The sequence below is a fragment of the Micromys minutus genome (assembly GCF_963924665.1).
Source record: "Micromys minutus genome assembly, chromosome: 13".
NCBI lineage: Eukaryota > Metazoa > Chordata > Mammalia > Rodentia > Muridae > Micromys > Micromys minutus.
The window spans coordinates 11324680-11343060 of NC_137982.1; the positions used below are offsets into that span (position 1 = coordinate 11324680).

Genomic DNA, 18381 nt, shown 5'->3' on the forward strand with positions numbered 1-18381 from the left:
GAGTTGTAGCCTTGTTGGAGTAGGTGTGTCATTGTGGGTGTGGGCTTAAGACCCTCAGCCTAGCTACCTGGAAGCCAGTCTTCCGTTAGCTGCCTTCAGATAAAGACATAGAACTGTCACCTCTGCCTGCAACATGCCTGTTTGGATGCTGCCATGTTCCTGCCTTGATGACTAAGGACTGAACCTCTGAGCCTGTAAGGCAGCCCCAATTAAATATTGTCCTTATAAGAGTTGTCTTGGTCATGGTGTCTGTTCACAGCACTAAAACCCTAATACACTGCTTAAGCAAACTACCATATGGCCAAGTTCTGGGTTCAGCTGGGAGACCCTGCCTTGGTGAATAAAAGTGAAGACATTCGTATGTCAGCCTCAGGTTCCACATGTGTGCCCCCCCACACACACACAGCTGCCTGCACATCACACACCCAAACACATTCAATTTGTTCCCTAGATAAGGTTTTTCTCTATAGACATGGCTGTCCTGGAACTCACTCCATAGACCAGGCTGGCCTCAAACTCAGAGATCTGCCTGCCTCTGTCTCCCAAGTGCTGGGGTTAAAGGTATGTGCCACCACTGCCTGGCCCACAAACACATTTTTAAAGTTTACTTAAATTAGGCAGTAAGTACACAACATTCTATTTCACACATTTCACAGACTTTACCTATGTCAAATATTCTTGAGTTTCTGTTCCATCGTTAGCAAAGACAAATTTAAAAAGAACAACAAATTTCAGAATATAAAACATGCATGATATAGTCTCATTTGTGTATATACACACACAAACACATACCGTATCATACCACACACATGTATATACACATCATGTCACATCATATATCACACATACATACACATACAGTCTGCACTACACACATGCTCACATATACAGCATATCACACCATACACTACACACACACACACACACACACACACACACACACACCACGCTCTGTAGAAAAAGTGCTGAAGCCTATTAGACAAAGTGCAATCCATGTTTAATTTTGCAGGATAAGAGGTGATGATTCTGGGGAAAAAAAACTGTCTATTTTTGTCTCGTATAGAATCTGTCACTTACACATTCTCATCAGATATGTATCACCTAATAATTGTCAATCATCAACAGTCCAATATTGTTGTTAAAGAAGTAAACTGAAAATACATCATAAAAGTCTGTATACAACGAAGTGACCTTAGCTGGGCTTGGTGGTACATGCCTGTAACCCAACGACTCAGGAAGCTGAAACAGGACGATATTGTGTTCAAGTGCTAGCCCAGGCAACTTAAGGAGACTTTGTCTCAAAAAAAATTTTTTTTAAAGAAAAAAGAAGTGAAAAGAGGGCTGGAAATGGAGCCCAGGGCTTAGAGCATGTTGGTTGGGCAAAACAAGCATTATTCCTGGCTCCGAGTGGAACCGCCTTGCTGTGCTGGCCCAGCTCTACCACACGATGGCGCTGCTGGGCTGCCGGCTGCTTCCAGCCCCTGGACCTTGAAAAGGAAGGGGTGGGGTGTCTTAGATTTATTTCCTCAGCATCTCGGCGGCAGCCTCACTAGGTGGCATCTGGAGTACAGACTCTCAGTAAACCAGCCGACCCCACGGGTGGCTCCTGCGGCTGTGAGTCAGATGGCTTCATATCTCCCAGTGACGAGCCTGGATACCCTGGTCAAGCCTGTATGGCCTTCAGCATCTGCTGTAGAGGTACCAAGTTCTAGGTCCTGCAGGAGCCCAATCCATCGTGGCCCATATCACCTGTCACAAGCGTTAACTGTAAGAGAGGGAGGTCTGTGGTGAGGTGGTTGGTCCTGGCTCCCGCTGCACTGAGACTGGGGGCTCTGACCTCAATCTCCGAGCAAGTAGTGTCTGCTTAGGACCTTCCACAGCTCCTTACCGCCCCCAGAAGGTCAAGTTCCTAACTCAATGCGCTTCTGGGAATCAGCCCATGCTCCATCCCCTCAGATCCCTTCCCTCCGTCTGTCATTCATTGTTCCCGGTTCTTGCAAATGCTCTTCCACTTCCTGTAGCATAAATACGGCGTCCTTCTGGAATTCTCTCCAGCTCCCTTCCCAACACTACACTCGATTCTGGCCATATGTTGGGCAGGGCTCCATGGGAACCCGGAGCCTGTCTGCCTGGATCAACACCTCTCTCCTGTGCCAGGGCCCAGGGCTCCAGCAGGCACTCACATGTCCCTGAACTAGGGAGAAGGCTGAAAAGCACGCTGACTGGAGCAGAGTCCTTTAGGGGACATGATAAAGGCACTTCCCCGGCCCCTGGCAGAGAGCTCTAGCTGGACCAGGCTGAAGTCAACATACGAGATAGGTGCCCATCAGCCCGGTCAGTCTCCAGCACATGCTACACTACCGTCCCCCAGACCCAGCACGCAGCCCTCCTGACTCACTGGTTAGAGACAGCTTCCAGAACATGTCCCTGCATTCTGTCACCTGACTGTAGCCTCTCCCTCCCTGCTTCTCCACAGTCTATGTATCTCAGGGTGAACTCGACCACCCACCTGCCATCAAGGGCTCGATGGCTCCTAGGATCCTGTGAGGTAATTCATTTCCTGTCCATCCCTTTTAGTTCCTCAAATGACACGCCGTTGTTCTTCCTGCCCTGAGTTCATTTTGCTTCCCCCGGCCTGGGCAGCCCACTCTGTTTCTAGGGGATGTGTGTAAACTCCTTCAGTTTCTGTTTACACCACCTTTCTTCCAGGAAGCCCTCCTTGATTTTGGTGTCACTCCATGAGGTTCCCACAATCAGCTGAGTTTCTTTGTCTTTGTCTTGTTGTCTTTGTCTTGTTGACACCATGTGGCCCTTGCTCCTGACCTACCTTTTGATTGCAGATGGCATTTGGTCCCTAAGGCCTCTTGCCAACCCCTAACCCCAAGTGCACTATCTTTATTGAATTCTCAGCTTTTGGGGGGGGGGTCCCCTGCTCCTGAGCCATCTCCTGCCATATTCTGGCTTGCTCCCCTTCTTAGGCAGTTTCTTCTCATTCCCATCCTCTAAGGCCAGACTCCTCCCCCTTCTCTGTCTCCACCTCTAGGCATATATACATTTCAACCCCATCTGCCCCTGATGGGGATGAACCTGCTGCTAACCCTAGGCTCAGCTTTACATGGGCTACCATGGCTACCAGCCTCTCTACTGTATCCCAACTATCAGAGAACAAAGTGAGACTGAAGCTCAGCCACTGTTCTATTCCTCACCCACAGACCACACCCCTGGGAAACAGGAACCTTGGCGTCCATTTTCCTTCCTCTTACCTTCCCACAGCCAACCCATCAGGAAAGCCCGTGGCTAACTGCAGAACATGCCAGAGTCCCAAAACTTCTCACATCCCCACGGGACTGCCTGGGACTAGATCCCTTGTTGGGTCAAATTCCGTTCCCTTCTCCCATTCTCCGGACATCAGCTTTGCCCCTCTGAAGTCTGTTCTCAATGGGGAAGCCACCTGTGAGTGAGTCCCCAATCCTCTTCCATTCCAGACCTCCCCTGGGCCATCTCCACACCTAGAGTATCCCGGGGACCCTCCTGACTGCTAGATTGTCAGGAGCTGGCTTGGTCTCTACTGTACCATATACGACCTCAGTTCTCCATGTCTGCAAAGACCTGCCCCCTTTCCCCTCTGCCCCTCTCTCACCTCTTTTACTCAGCCCTTTGTTCGGCCAGGTCTCCCTGGATTAATTTAGCTTCGAAGCCACTCCCCGACAGTTTCCATCCCCTCCCCGGTTCACTCATCGCCTCTGACACACTGCCCTTGTCTATGTGTTCATTATCTGTCTCCTCTCCCAGACTCTAAGTCTGGGAGGGCAGGGATTTTCTCCCCTATTGTGTTCTTCTGTCTTGGAGTCTCGGTGCTTAGAACAATTATCTGACAGATGCCAGACTCTCAACAGACAGTAGCCAAACGAATGGATAACCAAGTCCACCCGACAGCGAAGAACAGGACGGCAGGGGCATGCCTTCACTTACCACCATAGCCTAAGACTCAAGTCATAAGAAATGCTCAGTAAATATTCGTGAGCTACGTGGATGAGTGGTTGGATAAATGGTCCAGAACACTGACTGTCCCCAAGGGCAAGTGTTGTAGCCTGAGCATGAGGGAGTAGGCTGGTCTATCTACTCTGGAGATGCTTGCTTCCCTGGACCATTCGGGATGCTCGGGGATAGTGGTCCTAGATTATGTCTGTTAGAATCCTCCCAGGGCCCTGGAGAATTGCTTTGCTTCTTCCCAGCAATGTAGAGAATGGTTCCAGGTGCCATGTTAATCCATACTCTAAGCTCTCAGACCTTAGCCTGATTCTGAGATTCCCCCAGCAGAAAGCCTAGTGCTGGGTACGAAGCGAAGTGTGGAACTTCGTGGTGCTGTGTGCCATCGTGCCAAACAGGGACCAGTAATGTGACAGCAATGGAGGTAAATGTCAAAGAGGAAGAGGCTGCCTAAGCTGATCAGTGACAAACCCCCATTGCAGGGAAACACGGGACTAGCCACAAGCCATGGGAATGCTGGAGCCTGGGATGGGAGGGTGTGCTTGTGCGTTCATAGCTGTGTGCAGTGGAAGCATGCTGGACTCACACTTAGCCACCCCTTAATTGTGGTGACCCCAGAGTTGGGAGTAGAGCTTGAATGAAACCTCACTTCTCAGCTTGGCAGAGCACACCATTAATCTCAGAATCCCAGAGGCTGAGGCAGGTAGATCACTGTGAGTTCAAGGCCAGCATGATCCACATAGTGAATTCTAGGACAGCCAAGGCTACATAGAGAGACGCTGTGTCAGGCAAGAAAACAAACAAACAAACAAAAAAGAAAACTATGTTCTCGATTCTTCTATTGACCTGACTTTTTTTCTTTTTTTAAAATTTCATCTTTATGGAACTTGCTATTTAGCTCTGGCAATTCCCAAACTCATAGTAATGCTCCTGCCTCAGCTTTTCTAGTTCTGAGATCACACGCATGAGCCATACTAATGTTTTAAAAAATTGTCCCCGTGACTATGCCAGGGTTTGGTCTCCACACACTGCCTCCGAGCCTCACCTCACGGTGGGCAATGGTTCAATCTGCAAGGGGGTGAGAGGGGTCAGGCTGCACGGATGGTAACTGACTCACTATTTGAACGGTGAACGCTGTCAGTTCTCAGCCTCCGACCCCCATCGACCCCAAACCTTGCTCTAACATTCAAGGCCCCTTTGCTCCTCAAGGTTAACCAGTCTTCAAGCATCCCCTCACAGACTCGGGTCAGCAAACTACAACCCACGTGGTTCTTACAGCTTCAAGTGATTGGAGAGAAACACCAGGAACATACTATTTCATGACTAGATAAAAAAATGGTAAGCAAGTCCACTTTGAGAATCAAGTAATGGTTCATTTGTGTGTGTGTGTGTGTGTGTGTGTGTGTGTGTGTGTGTGTGTGTGTGTATGTGTGTGTGTGTGCCCGCACGCACATGCCTGTGTAAGGGTGCCTAGAAGACAATATTATATATCTTCCTTTTCCTTTGAGGCAGTTCTTTCACTGGACCTGGGGCTCACAGGTATCTCAGCCAAGCTGGAGGAAGCCAACATGCTCCAGCTACCCTCCCATTTCCACCTACCTCAGCACTGGGGTCACAGGCATTTGTGGGGATGCCTTCTTTGATAGACGGGTGAAGGGCCATGTGTCTGCCTCACTGCTGGATCGCCAGAGCTCTGCTGACCAGCAACTCAGGGGAGACAGAGGGTAACCTGAGGATCTCTGGGGGGCTTTGGTCTGGCTGGGACGGCCGAAGTGTTACAGATAGCTCTCGAAGGGGAAGTTCATGCGGAGTCAGGGTCTCTCCTCCCTCCACCATTTCAGTGCCAATGTGGGGAATGGTTATGACCAACAGAGAATGGCAGCAGTAAGCAGGGCAAGAGTCTGGCCTGCTGGGCATATCTGAGGTCCAGCGATGAATGCTCCAGGAGAACTCTTCCCCCGAGTATGACAGCTTAGTAAAATAGGCTGTCAGACAATTCTTGGTGCAATAGCTAGTTCGTTCCATGTGCACAGAGACCTTATGAACATTTCAGGGCTAAGGTGGGATCCAGGGGTAGATGCTTTCCATTGGCTCTGTCTGAGATGTTAGGAATGCTCTATTTGCATGGGGGAAGGATTTCAGGGTTTGTCCCTACGTGACTGATGATCACGGTCCTCTCAATGGGGTGTCGTGGTTGCCTGTTCAGGGACATGGTCCTCTCAATGGGGTGTTGTGGTTACCTGTTCAGGGGCAGGAGCTGTTTCCAAGCCTGCTGTTCTCAATTCTGAGATTCCTCGGGGGCTTTGAACCTGCTTAACCTTACCAGTTCTGTCTGATGGCATGGTCCACTTGCCCCACAGATGGGTGCTGGGGTCTGCCACTCGTGATTTCAGATCAGATGCTCTTAACTGCTGAACCATCTCCTGCCCCCCAAGAGTTCTGTTTGATTGGTCCATAGTCACATCCACTCATTTGGGAGCTGCCCGTAGCTGCTCTCCAGTTACAAAGGCAGAACTGAGTGGAGTCACAAAGTCCGAAATATTTACTGCATGGCCCCTCTGGCATACAAACCTGCCTGCCTTGCAGTGGGTCAGCTATGTGGTCTGGCACTCTAACTTCATTCTTGTGCATCCAGCTTTCCAAAGGTCCACAGTAAAATAGCATTATTTTTAAGTCTCTCATGGTGATGGGCAGACTCCCCACCTGGTAATGCTTTGAGAGTCTGTCTGCTATGGTTGGAGATATCCGTGGTTAGTACCCTGGCTGACTCATCCCTGGGTCTCCAGACATTGGCATAGTCCTCGGGCAGCATTTGCTGACTCGCACAGATTGCTGTTGCTGCTCATCTGGAAACATCAGGCTTCTTGTGATTTTTTTTTTTTTTTTCTGACTGGCTTGAACGCTAGCCAAGAGGTCTGGAGTGGGGAGGTCAAGTGGACTGCTCAGATCTGAGTCCATGTCAGGAGGATCTGGTGATTCAGGGGCTTCTCCGGGTATATGTACTCTGTCTGGCCACAGACGGGATAGCCAAGGCGGGCTGGACCGCAGGGGTAGGACTAGGAAAGAGAGTTCTCGCTCTGGGAGGTAATCCAGCAATGTGTGGGACAGTCATGGAGACTGCTCTCTCGTGGGATTATGTCCTGGATGGGGTCTCCAGTGGCTGCTAACCTGGGGACACCTATGGCTGTCTTGGGTGGTGACCAAGGCCAAGCCCTTGATGCTTGGTGGATGAGAAAAAGTACCACCTGAGGTCACACGTTTGCCCCATCCCTGTGCTGACCTATCTGCAGGCTTACTGTCACTGGTCATGCTGGGCTTTCCTTTCAAGAACACAAGTTCAGCTGGATTCTAGGGCCTCCAGGCAGGTCTCTTGGTCCACTGTGGTTTGGGGTAACTTTGAGGACCCCAGACTAATTGGGAAAACATGCCCTTCCTGAACCAAAGGCCTCTTCTCACATTGATGCCAGACACTGCTCTTCTCTGCTGTATATGCAACTGGAGCCACAGGCCTCTCAATGAGTGCTCAATGGTTGGTGTTCTAGGCTCCCTTGATCAGTCTTCCCACCTTTTCCTAATTTCCTAGTTTCTTACTTAGCACAAACATCTTACTAACCCTGGAGATTTTACATTATGGTGAGCTAGTTTGTTCCAAGGATCCCGTCTTTGTCCCTGGGCCCTGAGATTACAGGCAAGCCACCTTGCCTACCTGTTTCTTCACCTAGGTTCTAAGGAGCCAAACTCTTATCCTCACGCTTGCATGACAAGAACCTTATCAGCTGAGCCATCTTCCTGCCCATGAGTGGGATGTCTGGGGTCCAAACCGGACCGAACTCTTACCGCTTCACCCCTGGAGGCGGTGACTCAGCTCTTCTTTCCTTGGTCCCTGGTTTTATGGACAGTGTGGTGAGACTGGGAACTCACAGGCAGCCATAGGAGCTGTTGTCCTCTGAAGGAATTCATGATCTGCTAGTGGCATTTCTTTGCTTTTCTACCATCAGGGACAGGGGTACCCTGGTGTGGCTTGGGACTTGTTGGATGGTACTGGCCCTGAGGATCGAGGCTTTAAAAGAAACTTTAATCTAAGAACAGGAAGACATGGCTCAGAGACTTTTCAGATGTGAACTTAAGTCTCCTGGGGATCAGAGTGAAGGCTGGTGGGACAGTTCTTCCAGATGATTCTTACCGTCTCTATACCTCTTCACCGCTCACACCAGAAAACTTCCTTTCTGTGAGGCTACCGGAGAGGCAAGGGTTCAAATTCCAGCTTGGTCACTTCTCAGTCAGGAGATGTTGGAGCACCCATCTGTGTGGCCCTGTGCTCAGGCTCTTCCTGAGAATAAAAAACCTAAGGAGAGTCAAGAAAACAAGAGAGGCAGGTCACAGACAGGATGCCTCCAAGAAGCTGTCTCAGGTCCACAGGTTCACTGCACTGTGTGCCTGATAAATTAAGAAAAAGGAAAAGCTGAGCTTCTCCCATTATGGGTTTGCTGAGGTCGGCTGCGAGCTCTTTGGGATGCTTTAAGTACAGGACAGAGCTGCTCTGAGGGTGGAAACTGGCAGAGTACACAGCATTTAGAAGCATGGGGAGAAAATCACTGTGGGGTCAGGGCAGGGTGAAGGGAGCAGATCTGGAAAGGAAGCAGCCCGGGATCAGTGCAAGGACTGGGGTAGGTTTGGGGAAGAAACATTGCTTTGGCCCTGGTGTAGAAGAGAAAGTACCAAAGTCCATGTTGGCACACAGGTGATCCTGGTGCTGCGGAAGCTGAGGCAGGAGGATGCTAAGTTTCAGCGTGGCCACATAGCAAAGCCCAAGAGGCTGGTGTGTGGCTGGGGTGGGAGGCTGTGGTGATCTGAATGAGGATGGCCCCCGTAGCTTATGTATTCACACATTTTGACCCTTGAACTGTTTAGGAAGGATTAGGAGGTATGGCCTGGTTTCATCGCTGGGAGTGGGTTTGAGCAGGGCATCTGGGTTTCTCCTGGCCTCCCTTTGGCCTTTGAAAGAAAAGTTGAACCAGAAAATGTGGGATATAAAACCAGCTAGAAGGGTTTTGGAGTACACTGTGCCTCGGTGTATGCAATCCCATACTTCCTGCTTCTGGTCCTGTAAACACCTCTTCATCCATGACAGCCCTTACCGCTCCCCCCATGCTTTCTTGAACCTGCCGAGCTGACCACTAGCCCTCATGTTCCTGCTCTCTGAGCTCTCAGTCTTCCTTTGGGTGTCTTGATTTCCTGCTGGGCCAGGCTCAGGACGTGACCGAGAGCACTATCTCCATGCCGGCCCAGTGGTTTAACCTTTCCAGAGGCAAGCAATGATCAAGCTTGCTGCCAGGCACCTGTCCTCTCTCCCTCATGCCCTCAGCAGGGTTCCCATTCCCTCACTCCTCCTACCAATGCCCCAATCCATTCCTTTCTTTTTTTCCCCTTTTCTTCTCCCTTCCTTTCCACCCACTTTCCTTTGGACATGGTCTCATGTAGCTCAGACTGGCTTCCCGTGTACCGGAGGATGACTTTGAATGTCTGATCCTCTTGATCTCAGAGTGCTGGGATCACCGTGCTCTGTTCACACTGCAGAGCTGGGAATGGAAGTAGGACTTCTTGCATGCTAGCTGGACGCCCTACCAACTAAGCTACAACCACAGCCCCTATTTAAATCCTTTCTGTGCATAGAGCAATAGGTTCCAGTGGCTGGAGCAAGTTCTCAGATGCTACCCCACCCCATCCTTCCTGCTGCTCTGAGCTTCCTGACACCTCTCTGCATCCGATATTCCTCTGATATCACACACTACAGCCCAGCTCCCTGTGCCCCCCCAGCCAAGCCCTCTTCCTCCTATCTCCTTCAGCTCCCCTGGAGCAACCCAATGGCCACACAAAAGCCTTCCAGGCATCCTGGTCTTTCTGCCTCTTTTCTGCTGGCCATTCAATGGCACCCATAGGTGTCTTGAATCTATGTGCTTTCCCCCACTACCATCCCTTGCTGGAATTCCCAGGGCTTTTGCCTTCAGTTCTAGATGGCCCCTCTGAATTCACTGTGGCAGCAGCCAAGGAATCTTTTGGACCACACCCTTGCCATGGCTCCCGGCTCATAGAGCTCTCCACAAAGCTGCCTCTGACCTACTTCTCTTATCTTTAGCCATCCTTTCATGTGTCTACCCGCCCTGGCCATCATCTTGAACCTTCTACCTATCAGTCTTTGCAGCGGCTCTGTCCACTCATGCTTGATGGCCTCTTGGATGTCACACAGCAGGACCCAATTTATTGCTCAGATAAAGTACTCCTCTGGGCCTCTATTTGCTTTCTCAGTAGCGTTTATCTCTAATGAAAGAGCGTGCTTCTCCTCAGCTGGATTATAAATCCACAACAGTAGGAATTCGGGGTACAGCAGGCCTTGTACCACGGCTATGCCAAGGCCAGCACTTGTAGGATGTTGAGCTTCAAGGCCTTTCTGCTCCATCAACTGTGGTTTTACAATTTAACCTGCAGAAGTCATTAGATGGATATGCATGGGGTACATCAAGACATTCCTTGCAGTGTTGGGGATGTAGCTCAGGCAGCACCTAGAATGCATGCAATCCTGGGTTCAATCCCCAGCACTGAGATGAAAACCAGCATGGTGCCACATGTCTGTGAAGCCAGAAGATGAGAGATGTTCAAGGCCATCCTTGGCTTCACGGTGAATTCTTCACCAGCCTGGAGCAACACGAGATCCTGTCTTTAAAAGAAAGGAAGACTTCGATGGTAAGGTTTGCACGACAACTGGAAGAAATGATGAGTACGTCCATCAGTCACTGCCGATAGCACTGATGTCACCAAAGAAAGGGAGTGTGTGGTGGTGACACACCATTATTGTAAAGGAGCCCTGGAGAGTGGGGACGCTGTGTGCCTCTGCAAACACGTCTACTTATGGATGGAGAATGTGTCAGAGAATCAAGTTTTGCTCCTTGGCTGGAGAAGAAAAGGAAGGCTGGGAGGGTGGCACCCAGGATAGAGGCACAGCCACCAAGACTCACATCTGGCTCTGGACCTCACTGTAAAAAGCTTAGTCAAGTCCTTCAGCTTCCTTGGCTGCAGAACGGGTCTCTGTTCTCCCCACTGGCTGCAACAAGCTGTAGAGAGGGCCAGAGCCGGAGTGAGGAGGGCCATACCTTCCTCTGTCAGAGATCAGCCAGGTCCTGAGCCGTCTGCTCCTTCTAACCTAATGTTAACCCTGAAGGGTGGATGGCTTACTCCGAGTCATCCAGCCAGCTAAGGGCATAGTCTAGTTGGCTTTTTTGTTTTGTTTTTTCTTTTTTTTTAAGGCAAGGGCTCTTGTAACCTAACTTGGCCTTGAACTCATTCTGTAGCTAAGGATGACACTGAACTTCCGATTCTCTTGCCTCTACCTCCCAAGTGCTGGAGTTGTAGCACCACCTGGTTAACGTGCTGTTGGGGAGTAAACACACACACACACACACACACACACAGTCTGCATGCATGTATAGGTCAAAGGACAAATTTCAGTTGTTTCTTTCTGCTATGAATTCCACAAATCAAACTCAGGTTGTCAGGCTTAGGTAGCGAATGCTTTTACCAAAACACTGTTCTTGCTCCAGTTCTTTTTAGGTTCTTATTAATGTGGTTAAGGCTGGTCTTGAACTCACTACCTTCTTACCTCAGCCTCCCCAGTACTTGCTGATCTATAGTGAGTCCCAGAGCCCCCAGGCTGCTCCAGAGAGTGGAGAGAACTCACCTACTAGCTGGGAAAACATGGTCCCATTCCCTATACTAAACTGCCCCCTCTCCCCCACCCCATCCCCTGCAATATCCCTTCCCCCGACATCGTTTATGAGGAGATCCAGGGAGCCTGGTGCCCACAGTAAGCTTGGGTAGGGCCTGGCCTCTCTGTAATTAAGGCAGCAGGAGGCTGGGAGCAGGGATCCTGTCATCCAAAGTGGGGAGGAGGGGTGAAGGAGCAGGAGGAACCACCTTGTGGTAAGGCTGACCACGTCAGCAGCCACTAGCAGCTAGGTAGCAGCTGGGATGGACTCAGTATAGATGCCATTAGCTCAGCATCGCCCTGGTCCAACCCAGTGCAGGCCCGGACCCTGGACTCATGGCAGAAAAAGCTCGATCTGAGTCCTGTAGATGCATGGCCCTCAATTCTCTCCTCTTGATCTCTCTACCCAACTCCATAGTCATTCCTCCAAAAAAAAATCAGACCAATTATGGCTCAGATCCTAGCATTCAGCTAGGCAGAGTGATAATATCTCTTCTTCAGCAGGAAGCACTGCATGTTGGGGAGGTTGGGAAAGGTCTGCTCAAAGGAGCAACACCCAGACATCCCTCAGAAAGGAGGTCAGCCTCTGAACAGATGCTTCCTGTGGCCCCTGGAGTAAGCCTGCACTCTAGTGGTCCCTCTGGTTCTCTGAGCTCTGTCTCTGTACTCTTCACACCAGAACCTTCTCTAAGTCATGTGATGGTCTGTTCCCCACCAGATAGTCCCCTGTCAGCACAGGTCTCTGCTCCTGCCTCTGCATCAGCTTAGATATAGTTCACTCTGCCCCCCTCCCCTGTTCAACACATCCAAACCCTGCTTACATTTCTCCTCCTCGACTCAGATAGTTTTTCCTGCTAGAAGTTCATGGCACTGGACTGTACTGGTTTGAACCAGGGTGATGCCAAGCTAATGAAAGCATCTTTGTCTTTCTACTCCCTGGCACCTCTCTGGAACCCAGACCTGTCCAGGTGGTCACTCACAAGCTGTGGCCTGGACACATCTCTAAGCTGCATTGTACCTGTCTATGGGTTTCTAGCAGAAGTCACCCTTGGGAGGAGACTGGTGGATAAGCACTCCGAAAGCTACCACAGTGGGTGGGATTTAACAACGTGTTCCCATGTGAGCACGGCTGCTCTTGTTGAAGCTATAGGCACACTCAGTCCATCCTGCCCCATCCTTCACACAATGGCCAGAGAGGCCTTTCTAGGGCAACTGGAGTCATGTCACTGACCAGATGTCCACCTCGACCCTCTCTAAACTCCCTCCCCACTTCTCGTCTCTCAGCCCAAGTTGTTCCAACAACTAGAATAAATCTGACAGTGTCTCATAAGCATGCCTTTCATCCCTCTCTACCCGGCTAACTGCTATGTGCCTTGCTCTCCAGGGAGCTCCCATGGTCCTCTCTCTCATTCCATCCAGCCTCCCCCACCCCGTTCTCTGTGGTCCTGGGGCACTATCCTGCACCCTCCATCACAGTAACCAGCACACCCGGGTGCCAATGCCCCCGCAGTGGGCCAGACACCTTCACCTTGCTCTCTCTCTGCTGCAGACCCGGCGCAGCATGGTGTCTGGCAAGGACTAGATTCTCAAAAAAATATTTAGTGACTGAATGGATGGATGAGTCAATTTCTGCATCCCACACTGCAGGAAATGTCTGAGAACAGATTTGAGTGGGAGGTTCCTGCAAGGCCTGGGAGAAGCCCTTGGGCTTTGGGGCGCTAGGTGGTGAACAGCAGACACTCTTATCCCTCCCACGAGGAGGTCAGCCTCCCCATCCATTCCCACAGGCTCCCGAGGTCCCAGAACCGGCTTCCAGATGTTAAGCTCCGTGTCAGCCTTACCTTTTAGCTTTTCCATCTGCATAGCCGGACCAGATCCCTGCAGCCAGCATCGCGGGCAGCCAGGCCAGCCGTCCCCAGCGTCTTCCTATTTTAGACATCTCGCCGCCTCGGTCCCTTCTAATGTTTCCAGGCAGGCTGCGGGGGGAGGAAAAAAAGGTTACTGCTACTTTAAATGTACTGTATGAAGGCGAGGGCTGGAAAGGGGCCTGCTTGCAGGAATACCCAGTCATCTAGTTGGAGAAGCCGCCAGATGGAATACAAAAGGAGAAGCGCAGGCGCTCATGGAGACAGCCTCGGTTCATAAATCAGGTGGGGCCGCGGCCCAGGGGCCCACACACCATGGAGCCCGACTCCCTCCTGGACCCAGGCGACTCCTACGGTAGGTGAGAAGAGCCAGCTAAGTGGCTTACTGGCAGAGTTTGGGATTTTAGCCCACTGTTCAGCAGACTTTGCTTAGCTTTGAGAATCAGAGTTGAAATGGGTCGGGGAGGCAGGCGTCTGGGTGCCACTTGGCCACTGGGCTTAGAGCAGGCATGGGTGCCCTGGGCCGTGGGTCCTGGGGCTGAAGGGTCCCCTTAGATGTGGCGCTGGTATGGTCCGGTAACCGGATAGAGTTTCTTGGCTTCTTGCACTTTGCTGTTGGCCAAGCAGGAAAGGAAGTAAGTTTATAGCCCCCTGCTCCTTGGTCTCTTGGTCCCCTAGGTCTGCCTGCTGCGGTGGCAAATTCAATTAGTGAGGTCTGCAGAGAAGCAGAACCGAGCAGGCAACTGGATGTACCTTGTAATTAAAGGCCAGGGCTGAGCTGAAAGCTCCCAGCTTTCCTCTCTGGCACACAAGGCCCCTAGGCTGCTGTAGCTACCTTTCTCAGCTCCCCCGGGCCACCAGGCGCCCTGAGCAAAATGCTGGAGAAAAGTTGATGTGGTCAGAGTCCAGGCAGAGTGGGCTGTGGTCTGCAAACCACAGAGTGGTTCCCCTAGGGGGTTGGGGAGTTCAGGAGGCTTGGGACCTCAGGGACGCAGGTATTCAAGCTTACTGGCTACTTGGCCGGCCAGGCTGCTGCTCGTTTGGCCAGGATGCTGGCACATGCAGCTGTCTCCCAGCAACAGAGAGGAGCAGGAGGGCAGGGGTAGAGATGAGAGAAGGAGGTTGGGAGGACAGGATAAGCGGTTTACTGGGGAGACAGGGCCATAAGGTAAGGAGGTTTCCGATGGCTAACGACTTATGCAAGTCTCGGGGTTGTGGCCCTTTGGAGTCCACACTCTACTAAAAAAAGATAGCTCTTCTCCCTCCAGACTTTCTTGTTCCAGCCAGGCCTGGCTGCCTGGCCCAGAGTCAAGGCCAAATTCCCTTCCTCCTACAGCAGTCCAGCTCTGTCCAGAGAGAGAAGGATTTTGTCATGTTTCAAGCTCCAGGCCCCAGGGGAGCCTGGCCAGGCCCTACTATGGACCTGGTATCTTCAGACAGTAAGGCGACAGGACATTGTGATCTGTAGGACACTTCATCCATGTAACCATCAGTCCTTGGAGAGAAGGGGAGGAGGGAGGAATACGGCTTCTGTTCTGGAAGAGGTTTGGGCCTGGGATGGGAGGCCACCCATGAATCCCAAGACCTACTTTAGAGGGATGAATTCCTGGTGGGGAGCCTTGGGACACACAGCCTGGGACGTAAAATAGACAGGCTTGGTGTTTCTGGAATTGTCCTCCTCAAGTGTGGCACGGCCTGGACATTATGCAGAAAGACTCCTTCATGTTGCTCCAGGAAGGCACAGATCCGATCCAACCTGGAGAACTGTGGGGAGGTGGAGTGGTTGCAGGGCTCAACATGGCTAGGCAGAGCTCTGGAGGTCCCTGAAGGCCCCTTCCCGTCCAGAGATATCTCAGGAGCCTACAGCCCCTCTCTCCCTGTGTTTGCCCACAGCAGCCTCTGGGCAGGATGAGGCTAGAAACAGAGACCGCTTTTATCTCAGTGGTATGCAACCTGAGCCCTGTCTTAGCCTGTTGATCTCCCGGATTCTGCTATGGCAGGGGTGTGAGTGTCTTGGATGGAGGAAAGAGGCACAGAATAAGGAGACTCCAGGCAAGGCCGGGAAGGGCAGAGCAGGAGTCCTTGCGTTTATATTCTCTATGGGATTGTTCTCAGTAGAGCTGAACAGGGACTGGCCTCCCATCAAGTCAGCCTTACAGGTCTAGAGCTGAAGCCCATTCTGGACAGGAAAGTAACCCCCCTTCCAAGCGCTTGTTTTCTATCTGTCTGTTCATTTGCTCTACGCTAGGGTCTTGAGCCGGGGCTCTGGGGGCGAAGAAACCCAACTTTGCCGCTGCCTTTACAAAGTTCCCAGGTTAGCACAAAGCCCAGTTAGGCCTCCAAGGGAGAAGCCCAGGCACTGTGGAACCCCTTAGCCCGTGTCAAGGAGGGCTTTCTGAAAGAGGTGACTCCATGACATTGCTAACCCTGGTGAACGTGGATGGCCACAAGACAATGCCGTAAGGCTGTCCAGAAATGACAGTGGGAATCACGTCCTCACCGACCCAGAAGCTGGAAAAGTAAGAGCATTTCCAGATGACCTGGTTTCTGCTGAGGGCCCTGCTCCTGTGGATGGCTCCCTTCCGTTGAGTCCACGTGGTCTTGCTTCAGTCTGTGCATATGGAGAGAAAAGACACATGCTCTGTTTTTTTTTTTTTTTTTTTTTTTTTTTCCTGTAGCCGTACTGGTGCTACGGAATCAGGGAGCCACCTCATTTTTCGTCGCTTTCTTCCTGGGAGGCTCTATCCCATGCACAGCCATGGGAGTGTGGGCAGGTCACTCAGACCCTCCTCAACTCCTCCTTGAAACAGTTCTTTTCCCTGGCTTCTGGGACAGCCACACTCATGCCTTCCTCCCATTTCTTCACCCCTTTCCCCCTAGTCCCCACATGACTTTCCTTTCAGGTCTGAGCCGAAGAACTATACTTCCGTCCCTTCCCCCTGCACCAGCCATGCTGGCCCGACCCACCTCAGGGCCTTTGCACAGACAGTTCCTTCTGTCTGGGGCATTCCCCCACTCCATCTCGTCAGTGATTTAACTCCTATTCTTGTCCTGGCTCCTGGAAAGTTGTCTTTTCTGAGAAGCCTTCGTTCTCTAGATCTTGTTTTCGGAGTCCACTGAATCAGACCTCACTGTCTTGCTGTCCTTGTCCAGTCTGTGCTGATTTGTGGATTTCACTGGTATGGGATTGACCGCACCGCCCCCTCTAATCCCTAAGCTCTCCGAATCCCCAGAGCACATCTTTCCGCTTGGCATTAGTTGTGCGAGCAAATATACTGTTGTGCAAGCAAAGAGCAAAGATGCAGTCCACCTGGGGAAAGAGGCAAAGAAATGCATCCCAGGTAGACAGAGGGCAGCGCAAAGGCCTGAGGTCGAGGCACTCTAGAAGGTTCTCTGCCTGCAGCAATACTCCCAGCAAGTCCCTTGAAGGGTCCTGGGAAGCCGATGTGGATAAAGCTGGATGTATCCAAGCTGGTGGGACTCTGAGCTCTCCTCCTCTCTTGAAGTTTGACTCCCTCCCATCTGGTGGCAGACATGCTGAATGTGGCTTCCATTCGTGTTCAGGGTCTTGGCTGCTGGACGGTAAATCAGCCATCGGTGCTGACGTGCAAAGAGGAAGAGGCAGAACTTGAGACAGGAATCTCAGGAGGCAGAGGCAGGTAGATCGCCATGAGTTTGAGGCCAGCTTCATCTACATACTGAGTTTCAAGACAACTAGTCTCAAATATGTAAATGCATAGGTAGACTGGTTGCTTGATTAATAAAAACAAAAATGTGAGTGTCTCCTGGGTCAAGGCTAAGGAGGGGCTGGGGGAAGGGCAGACCAAAGAGCTAACCAGAGGCAGGAAAACCAGTGGAAGAAGAAAGCATAGAAGCTAGGTACCGCCTACCAACAGAGCTCTGTTCTCATGGGCCTCGGGTTTTCCATCTGTAAATGGGGACAAGTATCAGCTGAGGTCTAGCCTTCAAAGAACCATCTTTCTGGTAGTCCTTGTGAATGTCAAAGACAGGGATGGAAGAGGGGTGTGGGCAGCCCTGAGGGAGGTTTTCACCTGCTGCCTCTCTTCAGGACTCTCCTGCTTCTGTTATCTCTCCCACCACACCCTGCTCTGGGCTCTCAGTGTCCCCTCAAGGTACTGATCACTACGCTGACTCCTATCTGAGATCAACGTTGAGGGCAGAGTCGGTCTTGCTTTCATTGTTTGCATATAATTTCATGTCCTAAAGACGTGTATTCATGTCATTGGATAAGTGAATGAATGGATGGGAATAGCTGGACCTCTTGTTGGCCTATTGTACCCAGACCTCCTCTCCTCCTCTGGGCTTCTGTGTGGGTAACTGTCACTTCTGAATGTTGGTCTCCATGGTAGAATGTTCCAGTTCTAGATTCAAGTCAGCATTCTAGGTTGCCGGGCAGCCCAGAGCCAGTCCCTCCTGCTGGTTCAACCTCAGTTTCTTGAGCAGACAAATTGGCAGGCCCAGCCCTGCCCTGCATGTGGCTGCCCGGCTGCCAGGCTACTCCTGGCACAAAGGGAAATTGGCCTGTGGGGGGCTCTGTTGCTCACACGGGTGAGTAGAACATGCTAAATGTGTTAGGAGGCATTAGTTTCTTCGTGACTCCTCAGGGTGTGACACAGGCTTACACCCTGGTTCCTCTGGTCACCAGCAATTGTTTTTCTCAGGGCATTGAGAGCCCTGTGGCAAGGAGACAGCCACGCATCTGCTGTGTTCTGAGGGTCGCAGATGAAGTAGCCATGACACATTTCC

At 51.3% G+C, this 18381-nt stretch overlaps 1 protein-coding gene and 1 long non-coding RNA gene across 5 annotated transcripts in view; one reads left to right on the plus strand and one right to left on the minus strand.

Moving 5' to 3' along the window:
* Positions 1–1075: 1075 nt before the first annotated feature.
* LOC308429136 lies at positions 1076–13939 on the minus strand. The gene is made up of 4 exons (XR_013975318.1): positions 13813–13939; positions 13591–13725; positions 8174–8335; positions 1076–1765 (listed from the first exon to the last, which is right to left on the minus strand). It is a non-coding gene; the product is annotated as an uncharacterized lncRNA (long non-coding RNA).
* The window catches only part of DAB2IP (DAB2 interacting protein), a 169475-nt gene continuing 164837 nt past the window's right edge, over positions 13744–18381 (plus strand). For 2 of the 4 annotated variants that reach the window (XM_080927837.1, XM_080927839.1), the window contains exon 1: positions 13744–13969. In XM_080927837.1, the coding sequence (XP_080783963.1) occupies positions 13930–13969 (40 nt within the window). In that variant the 5' untranslated portion in view covers positions 13744–13929. The remainder of the gene's footprint in view (positions 13970–18381) is intronic. The other 2 variants (XM_080927841.1, XM_080927834.1) reach the window with 1 other exon arrangement.